The sequence below is a fragment of the Lytechinus variegatus genome, chromosome 15 (genome assembly GCF_018143015.1).
Source record: "Lytechinus variegatus isolate NC3 chromosome 15, Lvar_3.0, whole genome shotgun sequence".
Taxonomy (NCBI): Eukaryota; Metazoa; Echinodermata; class Echinoidea; order Temnopleuroida; family Toxopneustidae; genus Lytechinus; species Lytechinus variegatus.
In genome coordinates, this window is record NC_054754.1 from 32,573,717 (window position 1) to 32,595,203 (window position 21,487).

At 35.3% G+C, this 21,487-nt stretch overlaps 1 protein-coding gene across 2 annotated transcripts; it reads right to left on the reverse strand.

The window, feature by feature from the left end:
- Positions 1–812: 812 nt before the first annotated feature.
- Positions 813–21,342, reverse strand: LOC121428693. 2 transcript variants are annotated; one of them, XM_041625497.1, is made up of 6 exons: positions 21,042–21,342; positions 10,049–11,262; positions 9,565–9,683; positions 7,218–7,285; positions 2,719–2,776; positions 813–1,447 (listed from the first exon to the last, which is right to left on the reverse strand). In XM_041625497.1, the coding sequence occupies exons 2-6, from the start codon at positions 10,152–10,154 to the stop codon at positions 1,415–1,417; spliced, it is 384 nt and encodes a 127-aa protein (XP_041481431.1). In that variant the 5' UTR covers positions 10,155–11,262; positions 21,042–21,342; the 3' UTR covers positions 813–1,414. The 2 variants fall into 2 exon arrangements, with proteins under 2 accessions (XP_041481431.1, XP_041481432.1); XM_041625498.1 differs by having other exon boundaries at positions 21,037–21,342.
- Positions 21,343–21,487: the final 145 nt, after the last annotated feature.

The window sequence follows — 21,487 nt, forward strand, 5'->3', positions numbered from 1 at the left end:
AACTAGAAAACACAGACAAAATATTTCAGACATGTCCCAGACGTAGGGCTTTGGACATCATAATTCATGTAATTTCTCTAACACTAAAAAAATGAATATTGGGGATGAGAATCATATTAGAGTTATTGATATTGATATTTGAATATTTATATCACACATGTTAACACTATACCAAACAAATACATATGTCTCCTACACACCCTCTGATCAATATCTGTCAAGATAATCTGTTTTCAGCAATCAAATTTAATTGAAAACAGCAAAAATATATATTTACATATAGTGTAGAATATGAGATGGCAGGTTTCAAGGTAGATGGTTGATTGTAAAACACACACATGGCACAAGATATACAAAAATAAGTTGGATTATATAATCACGCTCAACTATATCATATCTATAATAATAATAATAATGGAATTGGAAATGTACAAGATGGAATGTGATTTGGGATTAGTAATATTCATATGTGGCAAACAATTTGATGAGGGCAATGGCTGAAGTGGATGGAATGAGATCTTTGAAATATTTGACCAAGCACTGAATGACGTACCTATTTTCACTCACATGTCTTATGCAGATAAGGTATGACAATGCTAAGCAACATCTCTAACAGTTTTTAAATATAGAGTTAGATTTCCTCCAGCTATTAAGGCCCTTATCCGGCAACTTCAATTTCTAACAGTTTTTAAATTAAGAGTTAGTTTTATTCCAGCTATGAAAAAAAACCTTATCCCACTAATTGTTTTTTTTTTCTCAAAAGTCCATGTCTAATATCAACTTTAGGCTCAGCTGTATAGTCCCATCAGAGGAAGGTATCCGATGAGAAAGGTTGATAAAACACTCTATAGTAGTCGGACAAGAAGGAAACGGCACAAACAAACATACATTGTGGGACATAAATCCTGAATAGAAAGAGGAATAATGAATGTGATAAAACATACATTCTACGACCATTCAACAATGCCCATCACAGTATTGAAAACAGATTACAAATGGATGACTCGCATAATTCTCCACAAAATAAACATCTTTTCCAATTTACAAGTACTTCATTCTTTAACAAGGCCTTGAAAAATATCATTTATACTGTACAAAATTCATCACAGGTTTTCAGATTTATATCATAAGTACAAAATATATGCCAAAATTTGAAAATTTTACAACCCCTTTTTTTAACAAAATTCAATTTCTCATTCATGGAAGAGAAATATGAATGAATCTTTCAGTCTTTGAAGAGTAGCAAAGATTGATTGATAATAAACTGAAACATGATGAACCAGAAATATTGCAGCACGATTATTGATGGGAAGGAGAGCACGCCTAAGAAGGCATCTTTAGTTTTCTTTCAATGAGTTTCAATCTCTGTCCCATGTAGAATCAAAGGGGTCCCTATAGATGAAATAGACTGGTGTCACGTCACTTCTTCAGGATCTAGGTCCTTACCCTGTATGAAAAATAATTCAAGAAAAGTGGTCTCATTTAATGTCATGGATAATGCTGTGACTAACCACATAATGATCATATATTAACCAATAATACAACAATATCAAAGTAAAAGAGGTGTTGTGGCTCGGTGGATAAGTCACCGGACCGTGAACCACAAGGTCCGCGGTTAAAATCCCACCACAGCACTAGCGTCCTTTGGCAAGGCGTTTATCTACATTTGCCACTCTTCACCCAGGTGTAGTAAATGGGTACCCAGTAGGAAGGAATTCATTGAATGCTCGATGCACCCGATCAGGGTAGCCACGCTAAAGCCGGGGTGATAGTATGCAGCGCTTAGAAACACTTGTATTAAGTGCTATATGTTGCATATTATTATTATTATTATCATAAATGCTTTTGATTGTTTGACACTTGATACCTGACGAAATAATCCCTTTGGCAGCTAATACAGCAAGCTATACTGGGATGATGAATAAAGTGAGTCACTGGAAGGAGTGTCATGAAGTGCAGAAATGATGATGGATAGACATAGCTATAAGTAAATACAGTAAAACATGCTATGCCGACTCATGCTATGACGGGATGATTGACTGATAAAACACAATTATTCAAAGAATAGGGGTTTTAGCTAAAAAGTGAGATAAGATTCAGAGAATATTGAGGCAGGACCCTTCTTTTCTCATCATTATGTAACACTTGATGAACTTGAAGGCACTGATGGGTATTTCAAGAAGCTGTTGGTAGTGTTATGCACTTTAAGCATGACATAGGTGCTCAGGTAGCTTCACTGGAATATATGAATTAGCACAAAAAAGGGTCACCATTCATGGGTCAGAGGTCATTTATAAAGTCATGCATAATTTATGAACAGCTTTATGAAACAGCCCTTGGGCCAGTATTCAGTTCGCAAGTATTTTTCTTAGCATTTTACTTGGCTAAGCAAAATGCTTTTAACTCATATCCAGATTGCAGCTAAGTATTTTACTTCATCAAGCCAAATTAAGCAAAATACTAACTAATAACCATTGTGACGTCACAAAGATTGAGCCAAATAACATGCTATGTATGTATCAATCTGTGCATAGAATGTACATGTATGACTGTGCATATCACGCTTGTAAACTACACGCAAGCAAGACTAAATCTGGCAGAGGACTGACTTAGATTTACGCAAAATACTGAGCAAAAAAAAGGCAATTGAATACTAAAGATGATTAAGTATTTTTTAAGCAAAATACAGCTCCTATTCTTTAGAAATAATTAGTTTACCTGCTCTATTTTTGCGTCCAGCATCTTGAAGAAGTCAGACTGGCTTTTAGAAACTTCCCTGAAAAAAAGAGAGTAAATTACTTATTACTGTATATATTGATATATCTTTTGAAGAGATGCTTTGGCTCAGTGGATAATGTAAGTTACCAGACTTTGAGCCACAACCTATAGGGTTCAAATCCCACTGCAGCATGTGCATCCTTTGGCAAGGCATCAATCTATATTAAAATTGGCACTCAATCAGGGTAGCCATGCTACAGCTGGGGTAACAATATACACAATCTAACACTTAGGAAGACTGTTATTGAGTGGGCTATGATATCATTTTTTAGGATTATGCCACAAAATTTGATAATCTTATTGTTAAAACATACATACTTTCTTCCTTTATTTCTTCTGCACTTTCTCTCAAAAGTTATAAAACTTATATTTGCATACAGAAACAAATATAAACAATTTATCAATCTACTATTGAGAAAAACTACAGAAGAAGTAGAAGTACAAATGGTTAAATCAATTACTTGACTTAAATATATATGGTGACTTAAAAATCTGGCAACCTAGATTCAAAAGCAATGTTAAGTTGTTTGGTATAAGGCATTGACCTTCAATAATATTTTCAAGTCCCTTGGAGAGGATGTACAGCTGAAAGTCGTCTCAGTGCTAACAAAGGAAAATTCAAGCTTTCTGAAAAAGTCAGGTAAAATAATAGCCACTTAACTGCTTAATAGCATTTAAGGTCATACAACATTGATATACAAAAGTATTGTACTTGAAAATTTAAAGAAACTCCAGGCTACAGAATTGTTGCCTATAAATTGTGTTATGCAATAACCCATATAAAGTCCTTGTAAATAGAATCTTACTAATAAATGAAAAGCCTCAAGTTTATGTACATTTCACACCTAAGAATTTATCTCAGCATTACTGCAATATAAAGCTTCAATTCAAACAAAGCAATGAGTGCAGTATGTACAAAACCCTACAATGACCAATGCTTGATTACCATTTTTCTGCTTTCTAACCAGGGCCTGGTAACAATAGCTTTGCGATTGATCATGGGAATTTATTACCAATTAATAAATGCAATCAATTATAGAAATCAGTCCAAAGGTCAACACTAATCAGACATTACAATTATCTACATGTACATGTACACTTTAGGTGGTGCTGCACCAGCCCAAGTTTGCTCAATCTCGAGATTTTAGCCTGATCGGCCCTCTTTGCGATTAATCTCGAGATTCAAGAAACCCCGTCTCCACCATCGCAAGAACAGCGATTCCTGCTTGAGCGAGGCATCGATGCATTATGGTCTGACACCGTAAATAAATAATCCCGAGTGCGTCTGCACCTGCGAATTAGTGGGATAATTCGGAAAATAACTTGCTATTTTGCAAATAATTCCAAGTTGACTTGGGATTGCTATCTCAGATCCTATGAGCTAGCACGTTAATTGCATCTCCATTACAAATAATCTCGAGATTGTTCAGATCAGGATAATTTGTCCGATCAGAAATAGCGTGGTAATTTGAGAACTCGGGCTGATGCAGACGACCCTTTTGTATTCTAGTGGTTACGACTCTCGTATTCAATCAGAGGGACGTGGGTTCGAATCCCAGCCATGGTGTGTTTTCCTACAGCAAGAAATTCATCCACATTGTGCTGCACTCGACCCAGGTGAGGTAAATGGGTACCCAGCAGTATTAATTCCTTGAATGCTTAAGCACCTACATGTACATGTATATGGCGGCTCAGCAACAGCCGGGGTAATATACAAGTATCAAGCGCAGTAGAGTATACACTTGTAGCTGTGCTATAAATATGAACCATATATTCTTATTTATAATAAAAATGATGATAATATACATGTATTCTCACCTAATTCACACAAAAAAATTATAACTACAAGCATCCTGTTAATGTTCTACTCCTATTTCAAAACTATGGTTATATAAAATACATGCAGACTTTCCCTAAAATGCATGATAAATACATTTTTTTTATCGCATTTTCCCATAACATCCGTAGCCATTAACTGTCAACGACCAATCTCGTCTTAATCAAAGAGTAACCCAGATTGTGGTGAAGCAACTTTTCATCTAATCTTGTTATTACCATGGCAACCAATGTAATTGACTACTTCTATCCATCCACTTTCTCCGATAATGATAGCACTCATGAAGACATAGTATTCAATCATCGTGAGTTTTCTATTATTATTATTGGCTGTATAGATGCATGCTATTATAAAGTCAATAGCTAAATGCTCAATTTCTACAGAGATTAGACAACACAGAGGAAGGTTCAGGCCTAAGTGCCTCGCACATATGATTGCAAAATACAATAATTTCCCAATCCATGATAAATTATACACAGTATGAGAGGTAGATTGGAGTGGTATTATATACAGTGAAAAGAGGATTAATTAGACCGGTTAGAGGACTTGCACATAAATTATAATAATGACCAACTAAAAATGCTATCCATCATGACCTTCTAGTTTATGGCCAATGATAATGCATAATACATGTTTAGAGTTGTTCAAAATGTGATTATCTAATGCACAATCAGTTGTCAATCAAAATTTTTCTATTTCTTGGAGGAAAAAAAATGAATAAACCTCATATCATATAATAAAATACAAAAGAACAAGTGGGGATATGTCATCATCAGCCCACCTAATAAATACTCATGACAACTGTTTTCACAAAATATTGCTAAACTTTTAAAATTCAATAACTTTGTTATCTGATTTTGATGAAATTTTCAGCATTTTGCTCTTAAGCTATAATACTTTCAGCCCGGACCATCCCTTTAAGTATGACTCTGAATCAATCTTAGATAAGTAATTGATTGTAAGATTGATATTTACCATTGATCATACACAATCATCAATACAATCAATCATAGAAGTCAGCCTTACGATCAATTGCTAAGCTTTGTCTTACATTGCCCAGAACATTACGTATTTCCTCATCTTTACAGCCAAATTTTAATTTTCTTTGCTTATCTCGCAAATGAACTCTCTTCAAAATGAACTCTCTTCAAAATGAGGAATTGCTTTTGGCTCCCACCCATACATGTATGTGCAAATAACTTCTCCCTTTGCCCATTGTTTAAAGCAAACTTGTCTGTAATAGATCCATGCATCAGCTATTCAAGCATATACATGTACACCATGGATAATACTTCAGACAAGGATTTTTTAAACATTTCAAATCTAAAGCACCATGGATTTTAACAACTAGGTTTCTCATATTTTTCTGACAGAATCTGACATGAATTTTTTTCATGGGAGAGGGGGGGGGGGTGTAAATGAAATCAGGATTTATAACATGATAGGGTGGTCAAACAAATTCACAATCATTCAAGTAATGCGAATATCTTTAATAGTGTGAATGGTGTCAATATAATATCATCACTCTTGTTCTAGATGTAATGGTTGAGTTTCAGCCCTCTCATAATTTCAGACATACAATTCAATTTCACATTGTTGGCTTCATTGCATGCTCTTTTAAATTAATACAATTGAATGCACAGAGAGAGGGCAAAATTATACGATTTCAACAATGGAATTGAGAGTCCAATGGCTTCATTCAAAATGAATAGCTACCACGACATCCATTATATACTTGTAAATCCATGGGATGTGAATTTCACTGTGTACAAACCGTTGACATTAGAGACCTAGCATTTACACAGTACCAGGTAACCAGATCTAGCTACTGTAAACATTGCATGCAGAACCATTGTTTGTATGGTGTATACATGTACAAACTTCTCTTGGAATGCATATGTACTTTTGAATACAAGAGTGCTTTATAAATTCAAATCAAAACTCTCCTCATGGAAATTTAATTTGGTAAATTCCATGGGTGGTGATTTTCAGCAAATTTCAATACCTTGTGAAATTGCTATTAGTGCTGATTTAATGTTTTTATTTGAAGGCTTTGGCATGGTGTTACCAACACACATAATGAAATGATAAGTAACTGATTAATATCAGAATTATCATGATACTCTTTGACAAAGGTTATTCATGTTAGAGAAAAAGGAGATGAGGAAAAAAAAATCTTTGAGAAAATATTCCTCCTTAATGCAATATACCATAGACTTAGAACCATATCAGTATACTACTTCTGATAGTTTTATAAACATATCAGACCATATCATATAAACATATCATATAAACAATTGTTTATACTATTTTATTTCAGAGTTTTCCTCTTCTTTTTTCAAGCACAGTCCATAATCTTGGTTAGTAAATATCAGTTACTGGTACTTTAGTCTTGTTACGATTTGTCCCACAGAAATTTTATAGATTTTCTTATTGATTTTAATTGGATAATTGTCATCTTATATTGGAAGAAGAAAATTGTCTAAAAAAATAGGGAAAACATGACATCTTGCCGAATAAAAACAAAATTTTACATTGCTGGATATACAAAACAGCAAATTTATACTGATAAGTTTGTTTTAAAAAAGATCTGTGTACTTACTTATTATTATTGCATATAGGACCTGATAATGGCATATCTTTATGTTTCTTCATGCTTGAATAGTCAACCTGAAAATAAAAATGAAAAAATAATAATATACAGTACACTGAGAATATATACTGTATGATTTATACATCCAGTATGTATGGTATAGATTGTTCATCATTGACAACCATCAGGTACCCCGTCCCATACCCCTTTCATAAACCCAATTATGCGGCTAATAGCAGCATAATTGGGTCGTAAAATTGGAGGAGGACAAGAGTTATCCGCATTATTTTGATGCTGCTATTATCCGCATAATAGCAGCATCGGGACAAGATTTTGCGTTTATGAACGCATTTCCAAATAATGCGGATAATTGTCATGGTGCGGTCACAAGGTCACCCTTTTCCAACACAACCGCATCGGAGGGGGCGTGTCCAGTTGTCATGACGATTATCCGCCTTTTTCGGGACGGGCGCTCGTAAAAATAATGCGGCTTATTTTCGGAGTTTGTGAACGCAACTTTTATTGAATTATCCGCATTACTCTTAGGCGGCTAATTGGAGGATAGGTTTATGAAAGGAGTACCATTCCTCTTCATTTGTTTCTCTCACAACTCCTTCCCTTTCTCCCTATAGGTCCTGTTATACTTGATCATCAAAATACCATAAACAATATCTTCTTCAGGCCTCATAATACCCAATAATTCTTGTAATTTTTAACAGTATCTACTGAGAAGCAGGCCGGGGCAGTATTCTGAACATTTTCTCCATTCTTTTCTCTTTTCTCCATTCTTTTCCAATCTATATGACAGAATCTGTATTCTGGTGGAAGTCTAAACTTTTGTCATCAATTTTGTCTCTTATCTTAATAGAGCGCACCAAAAATATGCATTTCTTTAATGCGCATAATCCAAATATACAAGCAAAAGATATGACAAAATTTATGACAGGGTCTAGCAGTCATAAATTTTGTCCTATATTATAGTGCCAAATATCCTGAAACCCTGCCGAATAAAGCATACAATGATATTATTTAGATTAGATTGTGATATAAGTTTCACTCATCCATGATTATTCAAAAAAAAAATCTTGCTACAATTAGCAAGGCCCTACATACTAGTTCCTCTTTTTTCTCTGTTTTCCTTTTTTTTCTATCTCTCCTCTGAAAATAATTCACAGCTCCCTGCCTCTTTGTAATTAAGGGCATCAATATACATGCAGTTGTGCAATTCCAGCTACTTATTGAGGATACGCCCCACATGCCATCGGGCCTTCCTATTGGTTAGAAGGGCTCCCACTGGGTACTAACTGTGATTTTGATTGGTTTGCCTCTGAAAAGATGGGCGGGAACTTCAAGAGAAATGACAGGGAAAAAGACAATGTTCAGAATACTGATCTGTGACAATCATAGCGGCTTCATATCTAGGAGAGAAATTACAAAATTTATGACAGTGTTCCAGAAAACCACATCAGGTGTTTTGTTTCTGGAATATCATGAGTAACTTGTTTTCACATTGGCAAGATACCTGATCTTTTTCTCATCGGGTATTTTGTTTTTTAGGGTGGGCTTTCTCACTAGGCTCATTACCCGACGATACACCTTTTCATCTCTATTTCCTAATCCATTGATAAACTTCCCTCTCTTTCCCTCTCCTCCTCTCTCCCGCTCTTCTTCCCCTAATCACCACCTCTCCCTCCTCACCCGAATGAACTCCCCTTTCTCTGATTCTTACTACACTTGCTTCCCCTCGACCCCCACGCCCCCCTCCCCCAGACCCGAGGCCTTTCTCTGATTCTTACTACACTTGCTTCCCCTCGACCCCCACGCCCCCTCCCCCAGACCCGAGGCCTTTCTCTGATTCTTACTACACTTGCTTCCCCTCGACCCCCACGCCCCCTCCCCCAGACCCGAGGCCTTTCTCTGATTCTTACTACACTTCCCCTCGACCCCCACGCCCCCCTCCCCCAGACCTGAGGCCTTCATCTGATTCTTACTACACTTGCTTCCCCTCGACCCCCATGCCCCCTCCCCCAGACCTGAGGCCTTCATCTGATTCTTACTAGACTTGTAGCTTAAAGATGATTGGTCTTTTCATCTCCTTTCCTAATGATCCATTGCTAAACTTCCCATCCTCCCCCTCCCTCCTCTCCCTTCCATCATCCCCACCTCTCTCCCCTCGACCCCCATGCCCCCTCCCCCAGACCTGAGGCCTTCATCTGCTTCTTACTAAACTTGTAGCTTGATGATGATTGGTCTTTTCATCTCCATTTCCTAATCCCTTGCTAAACTTCCCTCCATCAATCTATCCCCTTGCCTCCCCCTCCCCTCATCACCACAAGCCCCTTAATTTGATACTTACTAGACTAGTAGCTTGATGATGATTGGTCTTTTCATCTCCATTTCCTAATGATCCATTGCTAAACTTTCCTGTATCCCTTCTCTCAAGTGTTTTCTTGCTTGGTAGATCAGAAGCATCCCCTAAAAACAAAATGGCGAAACAAAATATTAAAGCAGGTGGAATGATATATAATTTGAGGAAAAACTGCAAGTAAGGAACAAGGATACATGTAGAAAATTTATAATTTTCTTTACGATTATATGATTTGTGTAGGAACTTTAAATATACTGTCAATGTACATTCTCAAGTATTAAACCTGATTTTAATCCTAATTTTCTCAATGAAGGTGAAATATAATTTCTTAAACTAGTATATATCTTTCATTTTTTTTAACTAGTTAACCCCCCCCCCCTTCAAAAAAATAAAAGAGTACCAATATTAAAATTTGTCACCTCACACCTCCAAACTACACTTGTACATAAATGACTGAGATCCCTAAACCTACCTTTTGAATGCACAGACTTCCCATTTTCTTTTGACTTGAGGTCTGCGGTTGATGAAGTCGATGGTATCCGATCCAGCGGAGGATTTTTACCCGCCGAACATCCCATCGCGACAGTCCAGATGAATAATGTCTCAAAATATTTATAAATAAAAGTGTTTTAATGTTCTCCAATTATTACACAAGATAATTGGCTCATGCATTTGGTGGTAACATTTTAGAGTTGATAGATTGCATCTGTTTGCTCTATTTTGAGTTTCCTTTTTCAGCCTCTTAAGAAACGTCTCCATATCACATAATCAACGTGTATTGCTTTGCCTACTTCTCTAGCCTCATCTATTAATGTTTCATGATCTTAGTAACAAGACACCTGGAAAAACTAGAAGCATAATAATGATTCTTCATCCAAGAGGAAATCACAAAGAAAAATGTTCTCGTTACCACAACAACATCAATAATGCATTTATAGACGAGTCATCTGGAAGCATTTCTGCTCCGGCGTCGATCGAAAATCATGAAAAGAAATGTTCTCCCCCTGGCGATGACAGTACCATCAATTCTGCAATCCTGGTTGCTTGGTAAAAGTTATCAAAATAGCTTGCTATCCTCAGTGCTCATCAATACACATTGACGCGTCTCTCCTCCCAGGATGGCAAAGATTGACCATGCATCAAAAGCAATGCTCAAATCACACATTCACATTGTACACAGCAAGGTTTAATTATCATTTTGACGATGTCCTATCACGACTGAACCTGAGATTTGTAAATGCTGACCAATCCTTGAAATAAAAAGAAGCGAGAGCGCTGTGCAATCTCTTCTGAAACACACTTGATTAGATTACAGATTATTAGAATGAATACAAGTAATTGCTTTCTATAAATATCATCCTTGAATTTTAAGAGCAATATCTGTCAGTGACTTGACATCTCAACAAGGTCCATTTAGCCTTTCCTAGTTCAGTGTCATCTTCTCATAACTCAATTCCTCCTCAAGTATGCTTATCCTTCGAGTTTAATGAGTTCCGATGTGAAATCTCACTGCTAATCAAGGTGTTGTCATAGTAATGAATCTACTTCTTCCATGATTTACTCCATTGCAGATACCATTATGTAACTCTCTTTTCCTCAATAATGAAGCCACTTCTTGTAGGGGTTATGGTCATTCATGAAGCCTTTGATGACATTCCATAGCTGTGATTCATGGCGCAGGAGCATCTGAAAGAAAAAACAGAAGTCTTTTAATCATTTTATTTCAAAATAGATGTAGATTGAAAGAAAGACTATCAGGATGCACTGGTACATGCATGTGTCTTTCTACTTTCAAGATTGTTATCAAGAAAGTTTGAACTTTTTGCAGATTTCTGACCAATAGACCAAATTTGTTGAATCCTGTATACACAAGTACAATTTGATTTTGTCTGTCGTTTGGACTTGTAGCTAAATGACTTGTCAGAGGACACAAGCACCATGTGTTAAACATAAACCCATGACCTCAGCATCATGAGTCTATACTCCTCAAAACTACTACCATTTATTGTATAAAGAAATAATACAAATGGATAAAGATATTTAAAAATATGAAATAAGATCTGATCACAAATTATAACTCAATCAAGCTCTAAAGTTGTAAATTCAGAAAACCTCAGCTCTTACAGCACCCAAGCCTTCATTATCCAAAACTGTAATTGAACGACGAGGCATCCTCCAGAGAAAATATCATTATAGAATCCAATCAATAAAACAACATGTCTGCATCTCTGATAAACACGTTCCTAAGGTAGCAGCCAATAAACTCAGGTGTAATAGGTGTCAGACACATAAACCACACATCAATACATTAAAGGTGGCACACTTTCCGACTAATGATTACAGACTGAATTTTTACTGAACTTTGATCACCAAGTAGGCATTTTAAATAATTGTCTGGATAATCATGCCATAAAATACCCCGTAATAAACTCAGGTAAAGAATTATCATTTTTCTCAACAGAGTGGGTATTTTTCACAATTTACCGACATTAAGCTTTCTGTAACAGAACGTGATAGAGATGTAGATCTATGATTATATATGATAAATCGCAATTCACCCAGCATATCATTCATTTGTCAGGGTATCAAATTCTGTAAAGGGATCTTGGAGTGATTCTGATGGGAGACGTCAAATGGATTTGGCTCAGTCGGTATTGTGTCTGCCCGTCGAATCTAAGATCATGGGTTGAGTCTACCCCGGGCAGATGACTGAAGCCAGTGCGTTGTATGTAAACGTCTCTCCCATGTTTCATAGATGCAGGCTATGTTACAAAGGAAAACATCCCGTCCCTCGGATAGGACGTTAAATGGAGGCCCTTTGTAGAGGAGAGTCACCACCTTTGCATGTTAAGAACCCATTGCACTATTCGTATAAGAGTAGGGGAAACCCCGGTGTAGAGGTCCACCTGCACTCCCCCCAATCAGTTATATCGGGAGGAGAGACCTGCGGGTCATAGTGATTCAGTTCGCTTTTCGCCTACCAGGCACAGGTGACGCTAAACAAATAATAATATTCAGGATGTTTGTAGGATTACTTCATATGGCATCTACAGGATAGGAACGTTAAGATGTTATCTAGACCAATCATCCATTGAACGTCTTGTCCATGCCTTTGTGTCGTCCTACTATTGCAACAGTCTTCTTTCTGGTTTGCCAACAACGCATTTTCTTCCTCTCCAGCGTATCCAAAATAGTGCTGCACTGTTGACTGTAGGGACAAAATTGCGGGAGTACCTCCCTTGGCTACCCAATGAAAAACAAACACAATTCTAAATTATTCTTCTTGTTAATAAAAGCAGAAGTGATCTTGCACCCTCTTCCCTCCAAAATCTAATTTCTAACAAAGTTCCAACATCCTGAAATCTCAGATCTTCATTTTCTACACACTTTCTCCTTCTCCTCGTACATTTACCTGCGATGGTCAGCGTACTTTTGATGTTTAATAGTGCTCCCACTCTTTGGAATAGTCTCCCTCTACATATCTGTCAGTCCACCTCTCTTGATTCTCTCCTCTAAACACATCTCTTCTTGTCTTAATTTATTCAATATTATTAAAGGTCAAGTCCACCCTATTAAAATGTTGATTTGAATCAATAAAGAAAAACAAACAAGCATCGTGCTAAAAATTTCATCAAAATCTGATGTAAAATAAGAAAGTTATGACATTTTAAAGTTTCGCTTATTTTTATCAAAACAGTTATCTGCAAAATTCAATGACATGCAAATGAGAGAGTCGATGTCCCTCACTCACTATTTCTTTTGTTTTTATTGTCTGAAATACACATAAATTTCAATTTTTACAGATTTGACAATAAAGACCAACTTAACTGAACCATAGAATGTTAATTAAGGCGATGGTAATTCCACGTGTTCAGGGAGGAATGAAACTTTGTTTCAAAGGACAATGAAGAGAAAATGGGAATAAATCATATTTCATATAATGAAATACAAAAACAAATAGTGAGTGATGTCATCAATCCCCTCACTTGCATACAGACCAGGATAATGCATATAATTGTTTTGTGAGATTAAGTGAAATGTCATAACTTTCTTATTTTATAACCGATTTTGATGAAATTTTCAGTGTTATACTTGTTGGATTTTTCTCTTTTTATTCCAGTCAGTTTTTTGTTCGGGTGGAATTGGCCTTTAATTATTAATTGTATGTAATTATGATTGATTTCTATGATTACATGTATAATTTGACTAAATTCTTTTTATAATATGAAATGTACATGTTCTCTATTTTGTCTTAAAATTCTGTTATTCTTTTGTAAAGCACTTAGAAACAAACGTTAAAAGCACTATATAATAATAAATGCAACATATATCATATTACCCTGTATATTATATTATTATATAAGGAATTTCTCTTTAAATACATGTAGCTCCCTATTTCTTACTCAGATGATGGACACTATGTCATTTCATTGGAAATATGTTTTGCCCCTATCTGCCTGTCTCAGCAGATTATAAATTCATGTCTCTCCTGGCAAATACATGTATTTTAACATGTCTAAAGAGGCAAAATTCCTGTTAACAACTTTAAAAACAAGAAATACAGGGCCTACAGGATTCAATGTGAAAGTTAACAAACTGTTCTCATTTTGTAGTTTTAAATCAATAATCAATAATAGTCATCATGCATCATTATTTTCCTATGCTTTTTACCTTGTTATATGAAGCACTGGTTTCAGTTTGTAAGAGTGGTATAAAAAATGAACATATTTTGTATAATGGACAGAAGCCATCTGACCGACAGATCTGCATTGAATATCCGGCCAACCTTATGACCAGCGTCAACAACAAACACCACTACTGGACTTTAAGTGTGATACCTATGGTTAAGACCATCGTTACAGAGTCAAAGCTTTGCTGAAGGTGTTATCGTTTGCCATGATCGACGCAGCACGAATATGTAGAGGAAGCATTCAACGCCCTCACAGATCAACATCGCAAGAAAAAGACACTCTATAGATGTGGCTGGTGAGTCAGATAAAAGAAACCTAGCAACCTATCATGTCAATGTCAATATTTCCTCACTGAATGGTGGATAAGGCAACCAATTTGAGATCCGGTTAAATGTTGGAACAACTGATAGATTGTAAAGATTAACACCTGCCTTTAGCAGCAATTGTAGTGGTGAGGATAACCATATCAAGGAGTTGTAAAATGAGATGTATTCCTGGCTTTTCATGAATTTTGTATTTACTGAACACTATTTTTTTTCTTCAAATAAATACAGCAACAGGGAAATATTATAGGCATGATGAAATCTATAGGATTATCAATAGAGATGAACCATACAAATTAAAAGTGGAATGTTGTATATACTAGATAGGCTTACAGACCAAGATTTGAGTTTTATTCTAAAGCAACATCCATTTCATTTAAATAATGGAAAGATCATGGGAAAGAAGTTCAGTTTACGTCTAATGTAAAACTTTACTTTCCTGAAACCTTTATTTTAAAAGATGGCAACTGTTTTGTATTTATAATATATAGTTGTCATTTAAAAAAAAGGGTTCCTGTAGTCTGTAGAGTTTAACACTCATCTTTATCCTTCATTGGAAATCATCATCTGCCAAACAGGCATACTTTGTCTCCATTATTCTTTCATGCAAAGTATAACATGAAAACTTGAAAATTAACAAACTATCTTATATGATCACCAACATCATGTCTTCATACCTGCAGCCACCTAATGAAATCTTCATCACCAGAAGGCCGCATTCTCCAAGCAACGTGTTAAATTTTCACAGATTCATCTCAGAAATAGTTTATCTGCTACTCATGGCAACACCTAAATCAAAACAATGATGTCAACACAGTGCAGTAAGCAGGTGAAACAAACATAGATTAGCCTTGGTTAAAGGAAAGGCCAGACAATCATCTAAAGGACTCTATGAACCAAGCTCTACTTCCAAAAATAATATCAAACGGTTCAAACCTATGAAAGGTCAGGGTCAAATGCACTATGATTCTAAGATTTTTATCAGTTGGGCTGACTTGTTTAAGAGCTGTTCTAATGGGAAAAATTTTGTGACAAAGTTTCTTCTCATCAGTTACACATCTAGGCCCTACATTGTATTATTCAGATGAGTCATTAACAGTCATCAACCAAATGGGCATAAATATAAGCCTGACCCTCTTTCCAAAAATGACCAAGATGATTAAAAGGTAAGCCGATCAATTCAAAGAAACTTGTCATGCTTCAAGACCATAATATAATTCTAAACCTATTCAAGTAGACTGTGTGGTTGATGAAGTGAGTGCCTTTAATTGTGAATGCCTATTACTGTGAAATAAACATATTAGCAAGAAAGCATCAAGGATGACCATGTAACTGGTAGGCTTCATCGAGCGCTTCATTGAGCGGAGAAAAGTAAGCGTGACAATAAATGAGCACAAAGTTTAAGGTCTGGAATAGTGAGACTATTGTACAATTTAACATTGGAACTTGCTAACACTTCACCAAAACAACAGATCGATATATAGTCAATACCAAACATTCCCCCACAAGATTGATACATGCTCCTACTAACCTGCCTCTGTCATAATCCCATAAGGTGGAGCTGCACCAGCCAGAGTTTGCTCAATCTCGAGATTTTAGCCTGATAGGCCCTCTTCACAATTAATCTTGAGAATCAAGAAACCCACAAGCAATTCTTGCTTGAGCTAGGCATGGATGCATTATGGTCTGACACCATGAATGAATAATCCCTAGTGCATCTGCACCTTCGATCTAGCGGGATAATTCGAAAATAGCGCATTAATTTGCAAATGAGCCCAAGTTGACTTGGTATTGCAATCTCGAGATTAATCCAGCAAATTTTCCTGATTTTTTGCATCTCCATTACAAATAATCTCAAGATTGTTCAGATTGGGATAATTTGCCGGATCAGAAATAGCGCAATTCTTTGAAAACTCGGGCTGGTGGAGACGGCCCTATAGGAATAGCCATAGAGCTTCCATTTATCCAGCACAATTAGAGCTAATCACATGAATGGTAATGTAAAATTGCATATTTTTTTAATGATGAATTGAAAATACTTGGCCATTCAAAAAACATACCCCCACAACTATAGAAACAAACTTTTCTCCACTTAAAAAAAATTGTAACACATGCAAAATCTCTGTTTTTTAACATTGTTTTGTAATACATCCCTTGAAAGACCTTTAAGATCATCCTAGAATTCAACATTAAATCACAGCCCTGTTGAGTATGCTTGGTTCTTTTACTGTACCATGATTCAATGTTATTCTCAATCAATTTGTTTGAGCAAATTTACTTTTTGGTGGCAGCGGTGGAATACAAACTCATATTATTCAATGAATGTACATGTATAACAACACCATTCATTATTCATTGCCATCGTATTCTACCATGCTTTCATATGTTTACAATCTTTGTATATATAGATACAGTATATACATAATTCAATTTATCGGAAATCAGAATGGAAAATGTATTGATGTGTTACTTATTTATACGATATACTGCTACAAATATTTTTTTATCATTGTCTATATTGTAAAACAAAATGTTCATGTCAAGTGAATGAAGTTTGTTAATAAATTCAAATTCAATTAAAACATCATGGGATCACTGATGCATTCACACACAATATAAATCAAACATAAAACATTAAATGAAACCTGTCAAAAAATTAATCAATGAAATACATGTACATACAATCTGCATGCATTTGGGTGTTGCCATACTACTAGGGGGAACTCAGTGGTACGATGAATTGTAATATAGATCATAATGATTGCCAAAGGATAATGGTGCTATATCAGTGAAAATGGTAAATCCACAAACTTCCTCCAAAAAGTGCTTGATTTTCATGAATCAATAACTGATCAGGAGAGTTTTATAAACATTCCATTATTTGTCACCTTATAAAATGTCACATCTGAAAACCTTCCTTAAGTTAAAGATTGGTTGAGAGCAAGGTGTCTGACAGTTACTATGGAATATGTAAAAAATACAGACTGTTAGATAAAATATCCAACAGTCCTGTCATAAAGCACTCCCAAGACATTAAAACTTTCAATGATGAAAATGAAATAGACAATCCTGAAAGAACAAAAATCACACAAAACTCACACAATGCATCATGAATTCTCAAAAAGAAATTTTCAGAGAAGATCTATGAAACTCAAGAAAGAATGTCTGATAAAAAATAGGATTAAACAACAAAGAGGCTGATTAATATTCTGGAATTGTGCTGCTTAAAATACAAAAGAAATAGCTCAAGAAACAGAAACAACAGATTGATGTCGTGTTCATTATTGTGAAAATTGATGATTGAATCTGTCAAATATGGATTGTTATAGCACATTGCTGAAATAAATAATTTATAGCCAATATGAGTTTACGTTTACTATGCAACTTAAAGGACAAATTCACCCCCAACAAAAAGTTGATTTGAATAAAAAGGGTAAAATCCAACAAACATAATGCTGAAAATTTCATCAAAATTGGATGTAAAATAATGAAATTATGACATTTTAATTTTTTGCTTAATTTCACACAACAGTTATAGCCTACATGTATGTCTATCCTGGTCTGTATGCAAATGAGGAGACTGATGACTGATTATATTGTATTTTATTATATTCTAATTTTCTCAATGTCAAGTGAAACAACAATTAATTCCTCCCTGAACATGAGAAATTAGCATTGTTTAATACTATATGGTTCAGTCAACTTGGTCCTTATTGTCAAACCTGTAGAAAATGAAATATTGTATAATTTCAACAATAAAAACAAAAGAAATAACGAGAGACATTGACTATCTCATTTGCAAGTCACTGAGTTGTGCATATCACTGTTTTGTGAAAAATAAGCAAAAAATGTCATTTTTGAATGCTGATCATAACTATCAGTATCCAAATCAATAATATAATAAAAATAATATCAATTTTTTTTTCACTTTCAATATTTCAAAAATCATTCAATTATCTTCCAAGTTTCCATTTTATTTTTGCTTTGAAAACAAAACTACTTAATATTTTTTTATCAACTCTTTTCCTTTAAAGCTGTTTTGCAGTACATGTAATTTCGATCCTAAGATTAGTCATCATTTTTCATGGACAATGTACAATAAACCTTTGTAGTGTTATCTTGGGATCTTCTTCTTTCTTAAATTAACTTACACTGCCTTTCTTCCCTCTCCCTCCTCCTCTCTCTCTTTATCTGTATTTTTCATCTTCATCACAATACAGCGCATACTTTGCTTGTATTTCATTATATTTCCTTATATATTATGATTATTGATTATATTAATCAATAATCATCATAATGAAGCTTATGAATATGACATTATTTGAAGCATTGTGATTTTGATGCTTCTTTTTTCACAAAGGCACAATTGAATTTGACGATTTTAATGGATTTAAAGAAGTTAAATTTTAATGGATATAAAGAAGTTAATAGGGGCTGTGAACTCCCAGTTAAATTATATTTCACAAGTAATTTAGAGTATTTCACAGCATGGAGAGTATTTCATCAATATTTGTCTGATCTGATAACTTTCCTTCATTTTGATTGCTGGCTGAGAAGCACTGTTACTAAAATTTATACATATCAAAATGTACCATATTTCAATATAGGTAATTTGATATACATGTATTTGCATTCTGTAGATGCAGGCCTAGCATATATGTATCTTCTCTCTTGATAGAATAGAGTGATAAAAACATTTGGATGCATTCTCATGTTAATAAAATATACAAAATACAAATCATAACAATGTCAAAGGATAGGTAACGATCAAAATTATACTGAATTTCAAGTTTGCCTTTTTAATGGAAATACTTGAATGCCTACTCTTGATTTTGCAATCAATCCAATCAAAATTAGCATTAATTGTCGCCATCCCTGCTTTTGTCAAATTCCTTCTTTCACTCCATAAGTAAACTTATGCCTGCATCAACCTGATCACAGCATATCCCTGATTTGATTGTATGGCCCTGGTAAGTGGGGGTACTGGGTTTTTTCCTGAAGTGTGTATCCATAGGCAGCACCCCCTGGAATTCTGGGTGGCATGAAAAATGGAGGACTGTAGTAGGACTGTAGGGGGGTGTTGCTTTTCAAATTTCTCTGGACTACTGTAAAATGACCTCAACTTTGTAGTGAAAAACTTTTTTTTTTTTTGGGGGGGGTAAATTTGCATCAGCACCCCAAGTAAAAAAAATCGTAACCACTGGGCCCTGGATTTATGGCAGCAAGCAATGCCTCCTCACTCCTGGGGCCGTTTCATTAAGTCACTTTAAGAATGACTGGTGATCCTTTCTTGTGGTAAATGATATCCACCAATAAATGCCCACTGGTGATTATTTAACACAGCCATAAGAAAGGATTGACCAGTCATTCTTAAAGTGGCTCTTTAACTTACAGATTTATGAAAACACCAACCTGGGATACATCATACATGTATTTAATGTTTATGGAGCAAACACACTTCATATATTTCAAAATTGGGTTGGAATAGGAAAAGGTGAGTACATGTACGTGGTGGGCAACATCCTAACCTCGCAATACATGACACTGTGAGTGCGTGGTGAGTGGGTATGATCCCGGGTATGATGCAGATTACTGATTTGCACCCAAGGAACTGACTGTACATGAGAGTACATCATGTACGGTAAGAATTTAAAGAAAAAAAATCTTTAACATATACATGTATGGTAGTGGATCGTATTACCGAACACTTTTCATGAATTTGATCATATCTAACAGTAACACATTATTCCAATAAAATTCACCCAACTTTCACCATAAATACACAAATACCTACACAATATAAACATGCAGAAATTTTGCCGAAATTGTTTTTCATTTTTACGACATCAGCTTCAAATCGGACCCCTCTTCGCAAGTGAAATATTTTGATCATTTGAAAAGTATATTACCGAACGTGTGTTTTCTATGGGAAAAGTTGGGAAAACAACAAAGTCACTGATGAGCTATTTTGACCATATTTTATTGTTTTGAGGATGTAAAGACTTCAAAATTGTGTTTTTGATAATTTTTCATCATTTTTCTATTTAAGTTCCCTTTGGAAGGAAGTTGCAAAGGTTTGAGCGTATTTGATTATTTTCTGATGCATATGATGCGCGCGTTCGGTAATACAAGGCCGGTCGGTAATACAATCACTCACTATATATCCTGACCATATGTACCATTCACAATTTCAAATTTAAACACACTCAAATAAATCATTGTTGTCGTTGTTGTTCGTTTGGGCCTGTTTCACGCCCTAGTAGTAGTCTCCTACTATTCTGAGTAAATCATATTAATATTACTTCGTCTTCAAGAAAGTTTACTCATACTCATACATCCTTCTTATTAATTAACTCACCCTCGCCTCGCTTCCATTTCAAAGCAAATAATGAATCATAAATTATAATTTACATTATCAATTAACTTAAAAATCTTAATCTTATTACCTTACCAATCATGCCAATGGCAATGCTTCTCAAAAGTCAAAGCTAAGTCGGACTCGGAGCTAAAACAATTCGACAATGCGTTTAACAGTAACACTAAAAAGCTAAATTCCCGAGCACCAATGTCATGTCATGTCAAGTCATGTCCACTTGTACTATGTTAAGCGTGTATGTAGATTTGAACTAGATCTGTGGTTTGCAAACACAGGTACGGTACATGTGTATATTGTATGCTCGCATATCACATCGGGCGAGCATTGTTGTGCGAGTATTATCGGGTAGTCATCCGTACAAATGTATGGGAAATGACGTAAGGTTGCCAAGACGTGCAGAAACAATAATTGACTGATGATACATGGTCGAATGAGGGCGACACTAAAGAAAGAAATCCAGTGCTTATTGAGTAAATAGAAACGAATACAAGATGACGGTATATAGGGCAGTGTCACCACGG

What these genes read in the sequence shown, in the direction of transcription:
- LOC121428693 (XM_041625497.1), bottom strand. Translation starts at nt 10,154, where the DNA reads ATGGGATGTTCGGCGGGTAAAAATCCTCCGCTGGATCGGATACCATCG. An exon ending in GAAGTCTGTGCATTCAAAAG is followed by an intron (nt 9,684 to 10,048) that starts GTAGGTTTAGGG and finishes TTTTGTTTTTAG; the next exon opens with GGGATGCTTCTGATCTACCA. An exon ending in TGGACGCAAAAATAGAGCAG is followed by an intron (nt 1,448 to 2,718) that starts GTAAACTAATTA and finishes TTTTTCATACAG; the next exon opens with GGTAAGGACCTAGATCCTGA.